Source organism: Phalacrocorax carbo, chromosome 2 (genome assembly GCF_963921805.1).
Source record: "Phalacrocorax carbo chromosome 2, bPhaCar2.1, whole genome shotgun sequence".
In the NCBI taxonomy this organism is placed as follows: domain Eukaryota; kingdom Metazoa; phylum Chordata; class Aves; order Suliformes; family Phalacrocoracidae; genus Phalacrocorax; species Phalacrocorax carbo.
Window position 1 is genome coordinate 133286159 of NC_087514.1, and position 19860 is coordinate 133306018.

The 19860-nt window shown below is 37.0% G+C and overlaps 1 protein-coding gene across 2 annotated transcripts in view; it reads right to left on the reverse strand.

Annotated features, from left to right (window-relative positions):
* The window catches only part of SP4 (Sp4 transcription factor), a 27412-nt gene continuing 7552 nt past the window's right edge, over nt 1-19860 (reverse strand). For both annotated transcript variants that reach the window (XM_064444454.1, XM_064444455.1), the window contains 3 exons: nt 5051-5279; nt 4615-4814; nt 1-3576 (listed from right to left, as the gene is read on the reverse strand). In XM_064444454.1, the coding sequence (XP_064300524.1) occupies nt 3329-3576; nt 4615-4814; nt 5051-5279 (677 nt within the window). In that variant the 3' untranslated portion in view covers nt 1-3328. The remainder of the gene's footprint in view (nt 3577-4614; nt 4815-5050; nt 5280-19860) is intronic.

The window sequence follows — 19860 nt, forward strand, 5'->3', positions numbered from 1 at the left end:
TTTTAAACTCAAGGGAATTTTAATAGGTTACTTGCAAAATGTTATTGCAGGCAACAACTTGTACATGATTTTAGTTCCAAACCCACCAAAAAAATTATACAAATCAGCATTGTAAAAGTGTCAAATTAATGCCTTACAGGCTTTGCTGGCAGAATTAATTTCTAAATTCTAGATGTGGGGAAGTGTTACTCTCATTTTTTTCCTTTTCCATTTTTTTTTAGAAAAATTTACAAGTGAAATATTACTACAAAACTTTTTTATAAGGAATTTTTGCAAAACATTTACATTTTTACCATCAACTATTTTTCTGTTTCAAAATCATTATGTAGATTTAATACCCTATGCTGCACATCAATTCTTGCGGGATGACAATTCAGTGACATGCATAAAAAAACACCACAAGGCATTAAAATGAAGACTTAAATACAAATATTGTTGCAATAAAACAGTTATAAAATTGAAAAATAGGACCTAAACATCATGCTTACCTAACTTTGACAAATTAACTTTTTCTCCTAGATTACACACTTTTATTACTGCTCTCGTGAAAGAATGTGATAAATAATGACTTAACACCAATTTCTAATGTAATTGGCAACACATACACAAACCTAACCAAAGAAAGTATATCGTAAGAAAGAAACTATTCTAACACTGGAGTTCTACCATGGTAAATACACTTTGCACTGATAATTACAATAAAGCAAAATTTTTAACGGTGGCAAAGGGAATGAACAGTGAAATGCCATTAAACAAGATACTACTCCACATCTGTGCCTTATTACTTACAACAGCTATATCCCACTGAGTCAGATAAAGGACATTGAAATTTACGATCCTTTTAAGACAGAAAAGTGGATTCAGAATGGTATGCAGAACAGACTGTCAAAATGTTTCTAATTCCAGCGGTACAATATGCACCTGCTAACACAAGTTAATGTACTTGAGATGCCATGAAGCCAACCACATTTAGATTTTGATACATCTATAATAGGGATTCATTGCAGATTAAAAATTACTTCAGTTTCCTATCTGCATACGTAAGTATGCATGAAAAAATTATATATGAAATGGTTGTGCAGAATGCTCATAACTTCAGTTTACAAAAATTGTTAACTTCTAGGAAACATGGTATTAACATTAGGAAAGTTTTTTCTTTGCATAAAGAAATTTATAGCACTGATTGTGAAGCATAATGATAAAATATATATTTGACGTTTTATTTCCTATATAATAAAATTAACAGTTAATACTACCTAATGCTCATCTGTATTAAATGTAACATCTAATTGATTCTGATGTTTTAAATCCAGATACATCAGTTGAGTACTTTAAATAAAATATACAAAATAATGTACAAAACCCAACTAAAATTTAAAGACTCTGTTACAAGTCTACAAAAGCTTTAAGAAACTTGAAATTTATAACCACAGTGTAAAATTGTTTTTCTTTAATCTCAAAGCTTTTTATGTAAACTGAAAGTATAAAATACCTTCAGCTTAGTATTTTGCTACAAAGGGCTGGCCTAAAGTGTACACAGTGTAAACATGATTGGTATTTCTCTTGCTTCAAAAATACAGAAAACACCACAAGATTGATAAAGTATTCAGATGAGAAGTATATGTTTCGTGAGGGAATGCACAAGGTATCTGTTATGTCTCTCAAACCAACAGTTACCAAACACATTCTTCCTTTTGTAGTTTGCAGGGAAAAAAACCCACCCAACAAAACGCTTATCCTCTTGCACTGTACTTCCTTTAGTTACATCAAAAATATTTTGATGCATACATTTTTAAAAGAACTGGTCATGAGAATTATTACCAAATGACTGTATGCATAAAAGGTTACATTTATGTCTGTGGGAAGTAATTAAAAATCCTGAGTATGAAATATTTGGCCATCTTTCCTCCTTGTACGTACTGGAGTTTTCACATACAAAATGCAGTTTGTTTTTGTTGTCGTCGCTTTTTGTTTGCTCTATATTCCTATTAAACTGGCTCATCTGAAAATGTAACCAAACCTTTGAAATCAAAAGTCGCGTAGTAAAAAGATAACTATATTCCCCTTTCCCCAGTTTGTTTTGTGGTTGGAGGCCCAATGTAAGCCTTGATAGGTAACAGATATTTATTACCAGCCCACGTATTATCCTTGAAGAGAAAATACAGACAGTAATATTTAGGGGAAAAGAGTGAAAATGTTTACTTTCAATTCCTTTTTTTGGTTAAAATGTGATAATTAATTCTTTTCTTTGGCTATTAAGTCAAAGCATAAAGAACTCAGCACATTAACCACAATACAGTAACTAGTATTTACAGAGAGAAGATATTGGAGAATGAACTACAACACTCAATTGTCTGATTAATTTCCATGAATTCTAACAAAATTAAAACATTTAAATACTTAAGACTGAGTTTTTATGATTCATGTTACCTACGAGTTAGAAATGGACCACGGATGTTTTAAAATATAATGAAATGAAATACCAAAAATTGACACAAAAGTTGCCATATTCATTCTTCATCCTACATAAAGATACCAATACTTTTGTAAAGTCTTATGTTAGTATCTTCCTATGGTTTTATCCTTCCTATTGTATACACTAATCCTACATAACCTTAGCTCTCCAAACAAAGAGAGGAATTAGAACTCACTGATTGTCATTTATACACACTACTATAATGTAGTGGTCAAAATTAATCTGAGGTTCACCTCAGAACCACTTCGCAGCATGCATCATCTAGCTGCTATTTTGAGTAATTCCAAAACTTGAGAAAAGACGGCCAAAATCAACTGATGTGCTCTGTGGAGTGAGCAAAAACCTAAAATATTTCCACTGTCGTTCAATCTGTGTTCAGTTTTGCTGTGCCTTATGGGAAAAGGATGTTCTCATGAAAATGCTACAAATTTATTTTAAAATACAAAGTACCTTCATCAAATGATATTAATCCTAGTCAAGGTCCACCCTGTTTTGTACTGATATTATCTGATTTTTTAAACACATTAACGTACAATGCTAAAGTGGGGGGGGAAGTTCATTTAAAATCATTGCATGATATACAGACATATAACTAAAAAAGTACAGTATGGAAATAATATTCCCCCATCTGTTTATCCAGTACATCAATTTGCGCTGTTTGTATTTTTGAAATTTTTGTCTTGTTGCACCGGTGTACACTTCCCATGCTGACCCTCCAACCTGGAACACTTACAGAAGTGATGACTGAAAATATGATTTCCTGCTCTGTAATCCACTTTACCAGCCCACTTCCATATCCTGAAAGGTATGTAAACTTAAGTGCAGCACTTGGCGTCCATATAAATGATCCTTTCAGAATTCTTCCATATTTGTTGAAACGTTAGGGGTTGCTGGGTTTGAATCTTGAGAAATGGCAGCAACAGTGACAATTCTTGGAGAACCAAGAACCTCAGTAACTGAAGAGTCCAGTTCTCCTGAGGTAACAATAGCAAGGGCTGTTCCACCACCCTTCTTGTTCTGATGAGTTTTGACATGTTTTGAGAGATGGTCACTTCGCATAAACCTTTTAGAACATTCTGGGCACTCAAATCTCTTTTCACCTTTTTCAAAAGAAGAACAAAACCAAAATGTTACTGAAAGAAAGCATTGAACACTTTTTGCTTGATCGTTTGAATCTGACCCTTTTCTAGTCAACATTTGAAGTGTCTTTAAAAGGATACAATGTTTTCTTCTCTACCTGTCTGATTTCCAGGTCACAGGTTTTTGGCAATCCGCTCTTACTACTAAAATGTTCTCAACAAATATTTACTATGCTGTGATTATCTGGTGAGAAGTTCTGTAAACCTGACAGAGTAGGAGAGGTAAAACCCCTGAAAGAACTACTTGATAGCATTTTTCAAGAATACTTTTGTTATTTAGATTACAGGGATAAGAAGGGAATTTGGAAACACGAATCCCAAAGCTCCATGAGGATGTATGAAATCTGTGTCAAGGGAGATAAATTCACCATAATAAAAAGTCCTGTCACTGTTCAAATGTAATTAGTGGTTAGACTTTGCTATCTTATGATGCTGTAAATTGGGGGAAGGGGAACCTTCTTGGGGCTAGAAATATGAAGGCTGACAAAATTTTCAGTTTCTGAAAGGTCCACCTTTCCAATCTGAACTGTAAAGAGAACTTGCTTTATCAGTGTTCCCTTGAAGCTTCAAGAAACTTCCCAAGAAGATCAAATCCCATGTATAGGCTAGGTTAATAAACTTCTTGAGGATTGAGCTAGTCCAAGTGAGGAAATGACAACCCTGGTCCATGGACAATTGTACATGCTCAGTAAAATCTGCCAAATTTAGATCAGGCATTAGCTAATGTATGCCAGCTATCCGTGATGAAACGGTCATCTTTTTCTAGCATAGGTACCAAAGAACAGTTTGAACAGATCTCATTTTATTTATTTGATTTCAGAGTCAGCTTGGATTGATGAAAACTGAAATCTACCACTTCCTCTGTTTTAAGGTTACTTTATTTACATTTAAAAGTGTTTTTCAGAGATCCTAACAGGTGAGATCTTTGATATCACTGTTTAACCATGACCACAATGATTCAGACTTGCTGTACTATGCATACAGAGAGGGCTGACCAACCTGTGTGGGTTCTTCTATGTCTTTGTAACTCATCGCTCCGTGTAAATCGCTTGCCACAAAAAATCCAGTTGCATACAAACGGTCTTTCACCAGTATGCCAGCGCAGATGTGCTCGAAGATGAGATGTCTTGCCATAAACTTTTCCACATCCTTCAATATGGCAGATATGCTGTTTCTTTTTTCCTGGCTCATTGCTGCCTCTAAAAAGATCAAATGTAATAAGCTAAGTAATTATATTCTAAAATATTATTAACTAGTAGGAAAAATATTTCATGCTAATAGAGACAATTATCATTCCCTGTCTAAAAAGAAATATATAAACATACTTTCTAAGAGAAAGCATTAAAAAATGTAGGCAATATAAGAAAATCTCATGCCCAAATGAGGCAAACTGTGATAAGAAGTCTAAATATGTACTGATAAATTTTACATTTACCTTCCTTCTCCCTCTCTGCAATTAGGACACGAGCAGGCAACTCTTCTCAACCTCTTGCCAGGTTGCACTTCCTGGTCAGAAGCTTGTTGAGCTTGTTGCAGCTGCACTTGTGTTATCTGATCAGGACTAACAGCACCAATTGCTGCATTAGCAATGCCACCTACTGCTACAGTAACAGGAGCTATTGTGGCTTGCTGCACTTTTACTCCATCCTGTCCTTGCTGTTGACCTGTAACACAATAAAGTGTTTGTACCTTTTATTAGTAATTTCAATAAGTGAAATGCACAAATGAACTTTATATGTTTTATAAAACAAAAATCCACCTAAAGTTAAGGGAAGCCACAAAACGAATATTAAATCTGGCCATTTTCCTGAAGCACTACCAGAGGACTTACCTGCTACCTTAGATAGCCCTGTTTAATGTAATTTGTTATTAGAACAGTACAAGACTGCAAATTATTGACTGATACTAAGAAATGTGAACTAGTTTAACAAGTATTTTCTTCTTCTCAAAAGCTAAGATAAATGAGAAAACATTAAACAAAATCTTATACCGAAAGGTTATATCTGTTGCCAGTCATGTCTCTCTAATAACCTTTGAAAACGTATCTACATTCAGAAAACTACAATTAGCTAATTTAGAAGTTGCTTTATGGCACAGTAATTTCTCCTACAATCTGTACTGAGTCAACACTGAGCCACAAAGGAACTTTCACAATGAAAAAGAAATGTTGTAGGACTAAACTTGAGCAAGCTAGCACACCAGAGTTTTGGTGGCTTTTTTGGTTTTTTTTTTTAGTTGGGGTTTTGGGTTTTTTTCTTTTCTTTTTTTTTCCCCAGGATTCTCCACCTGGGACGGGGTAATCCTGGTCATACATACAAACTGGGGGATGAAAGGCTGGAGAGCAGCCCTGCAGAAAGAGATCTGGGTTTGGGTTGATGGCAAGTTGAATAAGAGTCAATAGTGTGCCTTGGCAGCCAAAAGGGCCAGCCGTGTCCTGGGGTGCATCAAGCACAGCATAGCTTGAGGGACATGATTGTCCCACTCTATACTGCACTGCTGCAGCCCCACCTCGAGTACTGTGTGCAGTTCTGGGCACATCAATATAAGACAGACATCAACCTGTGTGTGTCCAGAGGAGGGCAACCAAGATGGTGAAAGGTCTCAAAGGCGAGACTTACAAGGAGCAGCTGAGGTCACTTGGCTTGTTCAGCTTGGAGAAGAGAAGGCTGAGGGGTGCCCTCATTGCAGTCTACAGCTTCCTCAAGGAGGGCAGAGGAGGGGGAGGTGCTGATCTCCTCTCTCTGGTAGCCAGCAACAGGACACATGGAAATGGAACGAAGCTGCGTCAGGGGGAGTTCAGATTGGACATTAGGAGAAGGTTTCTCACTGAGAGGCTGGTTGGTCACTGGAACAGGCTCTTCAGGGAAGTGGTCATGGCACTAAGCCTGTCAGAGTTCAAGGAGCATTTGGACAATGCTCTTAGACCTATGATTTAGTTTTAGGTAGTCCTGCAAGGAGCAAGGAGTTGGACTCGATGATCCTTATGGGTCCCTTCCAACTTGAGATATTCTATTATTTTGTTTTGGAGAAGGGAGTTTGTTTTCAGGAAGACTTAGAAAAGCAGCTTGACTGAATCAAATGGAATTCTATGATTGACTTGATGAATTAAGAATTCAGTTTCACTGCATAAGTTCATTGACCTCATTGGCTTCCCCGATGACAGAAAATCAGGATTACTGTCTTGATATTAAAGCAAAATAAAAACTATTCCAATATAAGTAAGAAGTGTAGTTTCTTGAGCAGCAGGGTAATATTATGTTTGCTTAAAAAGTTAGTACTATACAGTCTAAGAAAGTAACGTGACAAACTAAATCTGACACAAAGATAGGACTTCCAGCCACAATCTCACAACACTGAATTCCAGTCCTGCCAGTAACAGGAATGGGACAAAATATCATTAGATACTGCCATTTTCAAAAAGTCAGTGTCTTCATACAAATGGGAAATACAAGGAAATACTACCTACTTATTGAGGAAGTGCAATAACCAACCAGTATTCCTTAGAATAGACTACAATATTTTAAGACTCGAAAGTCCTCTGTATTGAAGCATTAATTTAAAACTCAGAAATCCCTTAGAGGTAACATGATTCAGAGAGATTCAAATAGGTACTCCAGCTTACTTCTCAAGCATTCATAACAGACACCATCAATGGGGCTAAGACTGAGAAGAGCACTCACTCTGAAGTCTAAACTGCCAAGCTACCAAGTGAGTTCATATACAACACAGCATGGGATAATGACTACTTCATTGACATGACTGCTGAGGAGCAGTATATGCTATCTTGTATAACACCATAACTGCCATAAATGAAACCTAACACACACCACCATATACACACCAATACGTTAGGATTAAAGAACATGATATACAAAGAACCTCCCCAAAGTGACTTGACTGTCCTCTAACAGGCCACTGCTGGCTACAGGAAGTAGAATAAACCTGTCTTGTGCCTAGGTCAGTACCAGGTTATTTTCACCAGAAACACTGACCAAATTTTCTCAGTTATCTCTCTTGGTTTCCGTCTGGAACTCGCACCTGATCTGCCTAGATATGAATAAACATGAATTACTTGTTTTCTTAAGGACATGAATTACTTGTTTTCTTAAGCAAGCCACAAATATTGACAGATGCCAAGTACTTTTGATTCTCTGAAAAGAACAAGGACAAGCCCAGAAGATACAACGTTTGAATCCCACTTGCTGTTGGACAAATAGATATTAAAACAAACACAAAGAATTTCTAAAAGAAGTCTGGTATTTGCAGCAGAGGAACCACAGAAAAAGAATTACAGGCTTAATCTTGAGTGTAGAGCCTCTGTATGTCTAGGATAGAATAGTCTTGCTTATCAGAATAACTATGTACTGGAAATAAATTTATTTCCCATACTCTAATTGGAAAGAAAAGCACGAAAATCCTTGAGGGAGAATATGATGAGGTAAGGAGAACACTGCAGTGTAATACAAACAGTAATATCTACTCGGGTCTAACAGTGGCAGAAGAGGACTCAAGCGCTTCCAAAGAAAGTGCTAGTCCAGGGGCAATCCCTTGTCAGGCTGTTAAACTGCTGAAGTGCTGACCAACTGCTAGGAATAGCCAGCGTTAAAGGCAGCTGATCATTTTTATTATATGTAATGCTCATCTTAACATGATAATGTGATTGCTTGTGTTGAAAGCCAGCTGCAGTTTTTGGTTAGCCAAACATAAATAAGCTAACAGGAAGAACTCGCTCAGCTTGTAGTCTTTCACAGAGCAAACCGCTCTCCTGTCTGTTAAACAAAACCAAGATGCGAACTCCTTTAATTCACAGAGCAGCACTATAAATTATGAGTCTACAAATGGTTACTGCAAACGTAAAAGATGTAGCAGATATTATGGCTACACCTACTGCAGCCTCTTATGCTATTTTCACTAACAGTCACATTTTCAAGTATATTAATACGATTATCCTTTGTCGTTACAGCTTGTTAGAAGGATGACTCCATCCATGTCTCAAAGTCCTATCTGAGCAAAAAAGTCCTGGGACCTAACCAGTTTGTGGTCAGAACACAGCTGAAGAGCATCATTTTCTCTCAGTTCTCCCTTTCTCTCTGATTTTCTGGAATTGCTATTACAGTTTCAATGCAACTTTCCCCCAGGCTGCCAGACCGAGGCTTTCCAACTAAGATGTGAATTGAGGCACTTGAACCCTGAGGAGGACAACTCCATTTTTCACTCCATGACTAGTGCTATAGTGATGCATGTCCGGCCCATAACTCTCACTGGATCTGACCAATCCAGATTTATGGGGAAGCCTGTTCAGCATTTCTAAAAATTGGATATGTTGTGCTGATTCGATATGAACCAACTTTCAGTCTCTAAGGCATGAGATGACCAAACAAACAAGGGTCTTCTAATACTTTAGAATATCGGGTACCGTCACTGACACATACTTTATCTGCTCTGAACTTTCCCTCCCCCAATAAGGACCATACCTATCCTGGAGTATAGGATACACACTACTGAGCTACAACCTTAATTTATTTATTAAACATAATATAGTGATACATCTAAATAGAAATTCTTCACAGTAACTGTAAAGGCAATAATAAAAGTACAAAAGAGAAAATGCCAAAAGTAAGGTTGCTCAGGCAGACAATTACAATATGGTTTCAGTTAAACAGTAACTAAATGACCGCTCTTTAGATGGCATTAACAAAGTTATTACGTTTTTCTAATGTGAATGTTGATTTTCTTCTTTAAAGTAATTGTACACAATTCTTATCTTGAAGTCCCTTCCCTTGTATTCCACTTACTAAATTCAGAACAGAAGGTTCTGGAACACTCAAAATATCACACAAATAGCCTTATTTAAAGATCCAGGCCACAATATTCAATAATCAAATCTCTCCTTTTTGAGGTAAAAGAGTAACTAGAGGAAGTACACATATCTGATAAAAATTCTTTGCCAGAAATTTACATAGCTATCAGAAAACATTGGAAAGTTCAATAATGTAATTCCTGGACTTAATTTTTGTTTAAAATTCCTAAAAGAGCATCCCAAGAAGCTAGCACACTAGTAGCATATAGGATAGAAAGAAATGTCTCTATTCTCATTTTGAAGTTGCTGAAATTCTTCATTCTTGTTCTGTGAGAGTAAAATACATGTATTTTAGACCAGCTGAAAAATCTTTTCTCTTGAAGAAAGATCAGAAAATTTTCACAAAACAACTGACAAACATGCCCTGGTCTAAATCTCGAAGTGAATATCCTATAGCCTTGAGCTGTATGGGATTTTGATTTACTTAAACTATATACTAGACTCCACTATAGATCACTAAGGGCTTTAACCTTTACATCACTTATACTTATTAAGGGAAGATAAAGGAATTTCATTATTTCTTAGATCAGGTTTACTGAAGAGAAGATACTGAGAAAACTTAACTGTTGATATGAGCTTGTCACCAGCCTACAAAATTAAGTCAGGGCAACTTCTAAAAGTTATAAAAACAAGGATTTTTCAAGAGAGGATCTAGATACAAATTAGTTTTTTGTTTGAAATAAACCCTGCTTATTCTGAAAACAGGTGGCTGAGATAGTGTTATCCATACAGGAACAGAATGGTCTCCTGACACTTTCTAGATAGAGAAAAAAGACCTATTAAAAATAATCCATATGACTTCTTACCAGTGGCATTAAAATACCAATTAAATCCTCCCAGAAATTCTGCTGCAATCATGCAATCACTTGACATTGTTCTTTCTGCATAGTCCAAACCACAAGACCTGATATCACTATACTTCACCATTCATAATCAAACCTTTAAATAACATGAGCTCTCACATTTCAACACAGAATTCAGAAAGAGGTCTAGACAAATCATTACATGAGGGAACAAAGTCGTACTTCAGTTCATCTATGTTATTCTATGAGTTGCCACAGTGGTCACCACACACACCTGCTTTTAGAAGATAAAAAGTTTTTCTGAAGTTCCCATGATTTTTTTCATAGTTATTTCCTGAAATTGTGAAACATTCTTGATTAACAAAATCATCACTGAGCTTGTATATGACTGAATTTTATTGTACATGCTGTCAAGCCACAATGTTAAGTTACAACAAAATGTTAGTGTACAAAATAACACTGATACCAACTACTCCATTGCATTTCATTTTCTCTCAAGTCTAAGTTCTCTTTTTTGGATAGTAGCCATTTATTTGACCACAGGACAACATGCAAGCAACAAGCCAACCTGATATGGTATTTATTTTGCAAACCAAGTGCAGTAAGACTCATTGCAATATTGCAAATATGGTTATGACTGAATGTAATTAAGAATAACATTATAGAAATTTTAAAGCTTCTCAAAGAGAAGAACCTGCATGATTTTCATCACTAATCTTTCCCATTTAAGCAGCTACATAAATGCATTACTTATTATCACAAGATGCAGGATTATCAAGATAAAGGATTGCACATCCTTTGTTCTTCAGCATCACTTACTCCGCTTTCCAATTTTGCAGTAAAACTGCATCTTAGCCGTTATAACTCGTATACATTTCTCCACATACATGAGTCTGTAACACATTCATGCACGAGAACTCAACAATTTTAAGTAATTACTATGAAGTCAAATAATATATATCTCAATCAATCAATTTTAGGCTTCAAAGCTAATTTGCGAAATAATTCCCATAACACCACCTGGTTGATTAAAGAAAGCTAATGCATAGTACCTAGGAAGTACTTTCCTATAGAGTGACTGACCACTGAAGATTATGGTTCCCAGGCTCGGCCATCCATCATAAGTCACAAGTTTCCTTTTACTACGTGCTGCACCTACATTCCTATTCTTGTTCACATGAAGTAGCAAGCATGAAAAAACTACTCTTTGAGGCAAATAGGGCAGAAGGGGAAGAAAAGGACTTAACTTTAATGATCCACAGAAGTCATGGGAGTCAAGCTTTAGAAAAATGGATCTTGGAAGGAAGAGAAATTTAAGACTGAGAAAAGGACACTTCTAGTTTCTGGTACTTAGTTCCCCAGAACAATTTGTATAGATTTGCTGCTGCTGTTGTGCAACCAGCATTCAAAAAGATGACAGCATTAATGACAGAGAGTTATCTCAGTAGCATGCACCTTACTGCAAAATCTGAGGAACACTTTGCAAAAAGTACCTGGAGCCAGAGCAGCTAATGTTGCAAAAAAGAAAATTTGCTCAGCTGCATATTCTAAAAATGAAAGAGAAGGCTGCAGCTGACATCCATAATTCAATGTGTATTACTAAAGGACAGCTAAGTAAAGTTAATGACAGTCTGCAGAATTCCAAAGCTCTACAACCATCAGAGCTGATGGAGCAACTCATGCATTCAACAACTTACTGATGCAAAGCAATCGGGGAAAAAAGAGGTTTCTCATCTTTCCTTCCCCTGCATACACCAACTACAGAGAGCCTGCAAACATCTTTTACTCTAACATTCTTTTGCCACAATGGCACACAGATAATTTATAATAAATATATATAATCTTATTTTTAAATTTATAATACAATATATTTGTAATAATATATTTATATATGTGTATAGTAAAAAGATAATACTTTGATTAAAATACAGCCAAGATTTTAGAATTTTAAAAAAGGGTCTGTGGCAATAGTTTATACTTGGAGATCATGTTTTTCCAAACAAAATCTATTAGGAAGGAGGTTTCATGCTAAAGAATGAAAAATCATGTTTTAAAATTAAATATATGTGAAGTCAACACTGAGTTTCAGTATTTACACAGCAGATGATGAAATTCAGTGCTACTTAAATGGTATGCAGACAATTTTGCCCTCTCTTCTACCCTGAAGCAGTGGTTTATAAGGATTTATGAATAAAAAATACATGACAAGAGGCAGAATTCCCCAGAACAGAAACTGTACAAGGACTGATGCAAGGGACCCACACATTCTGTAGAGAAGAACAGTTTGGTGTAGAGAGAGGAATTGGATCCACCCGACTACTACAGGAAATTCAGGTTATCACAGCACAGTGTTACGGCAAGCAGAAAGCAGAAAGCTTCCAGTGCAAACTGCAGCATCAACTAGACATCTGTCTTTCCTACCTCCTACAGGGACAGCACAGCAAGTCTTATCTTTTGATCTTTTGCCTGTTGCCAACTTTGACAAGATTTGTAAGAACTTGCTGTCCCCTCCTCCAAAAGATTCCTATGTCAAATGGCTCAGTGTGTTCAAAAATTACTGAACAGCATCACAATTATGCTCAACTTCTGTGAAAAATGCCACTTAAAAGCATGAGATTTAAGGCAGGAAAATGTAAGTTTGAGGGTTTTAAACACCTTAAAAAACTTAAAGTCTCTTTCATTTTGTGCAAGAATCTTACTGGCAACACAGAGACGAAACAGTGCCCAAAAAGTTTCATGGAGGTACTTTCATGACTTTTCAGAAACATAAGGCTTTACTCAAGTGCTTTGGGACAACCTGGAGTTGCTTCAGTATTTCAAGACAGAAAATAAGTTTTCCCAGTTGGTAGCATCTTTCATTAAACTGAAAGCCCATCTTCTTTTCATTACTTTATTAAACATAAGAAAGAGCTACCACAAATACAACACAGGAAGACCTATACAGAAACAACAAAAATCAACTACGGAGGTACAGCTTCACAAAACTTAGTCTTGCACAACCAAGTAGAGGTTTCAGTCAAAGGCAGGCAAGGCCTCTGGTTGTTCTGGATGCCGTGGCTTCAAATGGAGAGAAAATAAAGTCAATTTATTAGGTATTCTACAGAAGGAGTTGGAATCAGAAAAATAACTTGTTACACTACTTCTAAGGCAAGAGACCCTTCCAAAAAACCCTGATTTTCATCATCATTGAAAAACCAGTCAAAAAGAAAAGTGTATTTAGGATGAGTGTTCAAGAACACTTCTCTGCAGATGAACACAAGTAGTTCCCTGCACACTGAACCTTACAGCAAATAGATAACTGAAAACGCAAGTACCAGCTGTGCTACAGAATGTCAGATGCACCGCATGGAAACTAGTAGTAGATCTAAGAAATTGAAGTTTTTAAGTTTACTTTTAATGGAACATCTCCCTCTACCCCATCACCCTGCCCCAACTTTCAGGTTATTCTACATCTTACAGCTACAACAGAACGTGGCCCAGTTCTATTCTGCAACTCTTCTCCTAACTCTGAAACAGGGGTAGGGCTAGAAAGGAACTTTTTGAATGTTAGTCTCTACAGTCTGACTAGAGGAGCTCAATACCTGACAAACTGTAACACAAAAAGCCCAGAAATGCCTAACTTACACACTTCTGCCATACGAAAACCAAAATACTGGTCTCAGGAAGCGTGTTTTTCAGACATCTCAGTTCAATTTCTGTATATTACCACTGAAATAGTGATAGCCTAATCCTGAAAGGACAGAAAGAGGCAGACATGAAAAAAAATGCAAGCTACATTTCCAGTACTCTGTTTTCTGTTTGGTTGGGTTTTTTTCTGGGGGGTGGGGGATGGGGTGTTAGGCTTTTTTTTGTCAGGTTTTATGGGGTTTTTGACTACAGTTTAGCTAGCTAGCTTACATATTTTACGCTTGATTATAAGGCTCATAAATGTCCTTGAAGTAAATGTTTTGGCTATATGAAATGTTATCTTCATATTGATCACGATAAAAATAAATACGCCTCTATGCACAGGAGGGATTAGTTAACAGGTACATACGTGGAAAATGGAAGATCCTTTCAAGAGAAAGGAAGACAGCTGACTTTAAAACTAGGTTAAGTTGCATAGCAGTGGACAATTTATTCAGAATAAAAAAATCCACTGGCAAGGTGATTAAAAGTTATCAGGAAAAACAAGATTCATAAAACATTTTTAAAGACTTTTTACAGTAAGACTAAACATCAGACATAAGCCTTGGTTTTATAACAGCCTATGGGTAGGTAGGCTAACCAGTATGAAGACTAATTTGTTTATTAAAGATGTAAAACTGTAACTTTATTACAGCCTTCATCAGGCAAGGACCAACAAAGCTACATATTATAGAATCGTAAAAGAAGGGTCATATACATGTCCAAGACCCAAACCATTAGAAGTTCTGCCATTTTCTTCTGTAACATTGTTATGCCTATAAAATGGTATGCTTAATCTTACCTGGTCTTCCCTTTTGGTTCAGAACATAGTGAAGAGCTTGATTTTTTTTAGTCAGAGTTACTTCCTAATGACCAAAGAAACAAGACAACCAAGGCCTGTATTTCTTAGACTTCAGTATTTTGCTCAAGTAAAAAGTGGTCACATCTCTTGAAAATACTGTAGAATTAAGGCATATCAGACTTGTACCTAACATGTATCCCAAGTTCATTTAGACAGAAGGATACTAACTGATAATTTTCTCTTTACAACAAAATGATACTCGTCTGCCAATCTATTAAGACTAATTATGCATGTTGTGATAACATGTTTACCAGTAACCTGCTGATTAATGTATATGACTGTTAGCCACTGTCAGTAGTATTAAACAACACTTGAAACTGCATTCCTGAGAATGGATGCATATAGAAATCCATTTAACTATGGCTCAAACTAACCTAAGGGAGTGCTGAGAAGCTACATTTTGTGAGAGTGCAGATATCCAGATGTTTTGGTGCAAATGTCATGACAAGAGCAAATTATTCATTATAAAAATTACATTTTGTTATGCAGTCCTGACTACTTACAAAGCTACTATATTACAGCATATGAATAAAACAACTTTTAACTGTGTCCATTCAAATCACTGACCATTGAAAAATACAGTTGGTTTTCAATAATAACATTTATACTTGACATTAACATTCCCCTTAGAACATGACATCCCATTCCATATACAGTTAGATTTTTCAACAATCACCATTAAACACTTCTAATCTATTAAAACAGTAAGAATTGATTTATCTTATCTAGCAATACCAAAATCACATGAAGCGAAGTACTCCATAATTTAAGTTACACTGAGGATGTTAATGAAATCAGATTTTGAATATGCTTTTCGCCACCCACCTGCCCCAGGTGGTAATGGAAGAACAAGAAGGTTGGCTTACTGCAGATCTAAGCACCCTTCAAAAGAAGTTACTAACAGGCTGATGAAGATGTGCAGTATCACTCAGTTTGCTTGCTTGACATTTTCTGAACACGAAAGTTCAGTCAATTCATTTCCTGCTCTATATGCTCTGATTTCTAACAACAGGGAATGAAAGAGGGGATGGCAAAACCTGATATTCTCAGAGAGTGCACCTGTACTGATGAAACATGTTTATAAGGCTGCATACTCTAGTAGGAAAATACAGTTTTACTAACATTCTTCCCTGAAGACTTAAGAACTTGCATTTAATTCTTGAAGTTAATAGCACAGAAATGGCTCATTAGAAACCTGTTTCACCTCACAATTACGAGCAAAGTTGGTACTTGAAATGCTTCCCCTTCCCACTTTATCCAGAAGTGATGATGAAGTCATGCCTTGCTACTCAGAGGTCAGGCAGAAAAGCCTTGTTTTACTAAAGCGTTTTTACCAGGTTATTCAAGTAGGCAATTTAGCTGAACAGGTAGACTGTGCATTCCTTATGCATCAAATTCAGGAACAGTATATTGATATTTTATTTCTGAGCCACCATCACCAAGGCAAACCTTTGGTTTCACCAGCATTGTTTGTTGTTAAATTGTTTGTGCCACTATTTTGAATTTCAGTTCAAGAAAATCCCACAACCAAAGCAATTTTGTCATTAGAAGACTAAATGCTTCTCCTATAATTACTCTGAAGCATTCAAAAAGGATGCCAGTGCTACAATATTTAGAGCACTGGTTCTGCAATAATTCTTAGCTCAAGGCAACCTCAGAACAGTTATAAGTGACCTTCCATGTCTTTGGAAAAAAGTATGCTAAATTTCTATACTCCTCCCAACTACACCCTCAAAATGCCAAGTAACACACTATGAAGTAACAAACTAAGAAAAAAAGTCCTGTATTTCCTCTGTTTTTGTGGAAAATAGCTCAGTTCTTTGTACTTATCTTTTTTACTGCAGATTCTATACCTCGAAAGAAACAAGCTGCAAGCTATTTGCTGCAGCTTGCTTGCCAATGAACATCCAGGGAAACACTGGATGTTAATAAAAAAAAAGATCATGCAACCACCATCACCGAGCTCATTCGACTTCCACTCTTGGTATTTATATTTGCCAGTTTGCTTGTATATACTGTGGCTATTTTAAATCCTTTTCACCTTGTTACCACCTACAGGCATCCCTCCTTGCTTAGCTACACAAGTCGCCGCTTCTGTGCATACTTACTATTACATTAACATGAGCAAGGAGACCCAAAGGTTACATGTTGTTATGAAAATGCATTTTCTTTCATTCAACAACATAAAAGTAATATTCTAGGACTTCAGACTAAACACCTTCCCCTCCTTCAGTAACCAGCATATGTGGTAGAGATAACAGAAGACTGAGTGTTATAAAGATGAATCAGATAATTTAATTTTTCATAATACAGGAGTTAAATAAAAATGTCTTATACAACAATTAAGACAACTTATTGCAGACAAGTATTGACATGTAAAAAATTTACACAGACTCAAAAAAAGACGAATTCATGGAAGAAATCATCAAGTATTATTAAATATTTTAAAAATAATTACAAAATCCCACTTCTGGCTCAAGAAGACCTGAGCTGCAGATTGCTGAAGGGTGAGAAGAGTATCTGAATAGATTATTCTTGTATGCATCACCTGCAGTCAGCATCAGGCAGGGTCAGATGGTTGACACTCATATTCACAGAATGATAGAATGGTCTGGGTCAGAAGGGACCTTTAAAGATCATGTAGTTCCAACCTCCCTGCTGTAGGCAGGATCGCCTTCCACCAGATCAGGTTGCTCAAAGCCCTGTCCAACCTGATCGTGAACACTTCCAAGGATGGGGCATCCACAGCTTCTCTGAGCAACATCTTCTAGCTCCTCACCACCTTCATAGTAAAGAATTTCTTCTTTATATTCAATCTAAACCTACCCTTTTTCAGTTTAAAACTGCTGCCCCTTGTCCTGTGACTACAGGCAAGCCTTATAAAAAAGACTGAGAGATACTTTTTAATAAGTTCCCTTTGTATATTCAAGGGCTGCAGTAAGGTCTCCCCAGAGCCTCTCTCCTCTAAGCCAAACAACCCACAGTCTCTCAGCCTTTCTTCATAGGACACGTGTTCCAACCTTCTGATCACTTCCGTGGCCCTCCTCTGGACCCGCTCCAACAGGTCCATGTCTGTCTTCTACTGGCAGCCTCAGAACTGGACACAGGACTACAGATGGGGTCTCACAAGAGCAGAGAAGAGGGAGATAATCACATCCCTTGACCTGCTGGCCATGCTTCTTTTTATGCAGCCCAGAATATGGTTGGTTTTCTGGACTGCAAGCGCACATTGCCAGCTCATATAGTTTTTCACCTACCAATATCCCGAAGTCTTTCACTGCAGGGCTGCTCTCAATCTATTCATCACCCAGTCTGCATTGATACTGAGGATTGCCCCAACACAGGTGCAGGACCTTGTGCTTGGCTTTGTTGAACTTGAGGTTCACGTAGGCCAACTCCTCAAGCTTGTTCAGGTCCCTGTGAATGGCATCCCATCTCTCAGGCATGTCCACTGCTCCACTCAGCTTGGTGCCATCTGCAAACTTGCTGAGGGTATGCTCAATCCCACTATGTCATTAATAAAGATATTGAACAGCAATGGTCCCAGTACAGACCCCTGAGAGACACCACTGATTACTAATCTCCATTTCGAGATTGAACCACTGATGGCAACTCTTTGAATGCAGCCATCCAGTCAATTCCTTATCCATCTGATAGTCCACCCATAAAACCCATATCCCTCCAAGGCTATTGTATGGGACTGTGTCAAAGGCCTTACGTAAGTCATGGTAGATGATATCAACTGCTCTTCCCTTACCTACCAACACAGTCACTCCATCGTAGAAGGGCGCCACGTTAGTCAGGCATGATTTGCCCTTCGTGAAGCCATGCTGGCTGCCTCTAATCACCTCTGTCAACCATATGCCTTGACTTATCTTCTAGGAGGATTTGTTGCATGACCTTACCAGGCACAGAGGTGAGGCTGACTGGCTGGTAGTTCCCAGGGTCCTCCTTTTTACCCTTTTTTAAAAATAAGGGTGATGGTTCCCTTTTTCCAGTCGCTGTTCCTGAGTTACATGCATTTGATCTTATGTATCATTTTATTCTCATTTAAAGAATTTGGTAGAATGTTTCAAACACCTCTGCAAAGTTTGAGCCAGAATGACAGTAATCTCTAAGCAATGTCCTCAGTCTTTGAATACCAAGTCATAAAACATAAGACTGTCATACAAGAAATGTTACTGAAGAAGGAAAAGGGAAGACAGAATGAAGTTGGATGTAGACAAATGAGAAAAGGCACAAGAAAACAGGAGGAGACCTGGAGGTACTGACAAATTGTGTAACTACTAATAGTCATGCAATGAAAATAGCTGGTCAAAGAGAAAAATGCCTTAGCAATTCACCTTACTACAGACTTTGAAACAGAAGAGCAAGGTTCATTATGTTTTTAAAGTGTCCCAATAAGAACACTTGGTATTGTACTTCATTGTCATTAATAACTGTTTTAGAGTCCACAGCATATCACTGCAAAAGACTTAAAACACTCCAGTTCCAATATTGCCAGGCAACACACTGTTCCACCAGACAAAAGTCATTCCTCCAGGTTATTTTGGTGGATGAACTCCAAATTCCCCATAATTCAGGCCATGTCACCATTCATCTTAAAATGGCTTGAACTTGAGTTGCAAGGTGATAGAATCTAGCAACTTTTGCCTAAAGCAACTAACAAAGCTCAGACTAATACATACAATACAAGTAATATTTTTCACTATTTTTAAAGAAAAGGCTCTCATACAGTTCTGTAAGGCACAAACACCTTCACCATGATGTAACAAAATTACTTCAAGATGTATAATTAAGGTAGATAGAAGTCTGATTTTTTTTTTTTTTGTAAGAAACAGGGAATTATTCTAAAAAGACATCACCTTTACCGCCACCGCTAGATTCCCACTATCAGCAAAAACAATGAACAAGTTCAGAAAAAACTTACAACCTCTTCCGAAGGCTCCAGTGAAACAAATCCTACAGGCAAAACACAAAACTTTTACAGGGAAGCCATTAATACTCAGCATTTCATTACAGTTTAACTGGTCTGTTTTATCTCACCCCATATT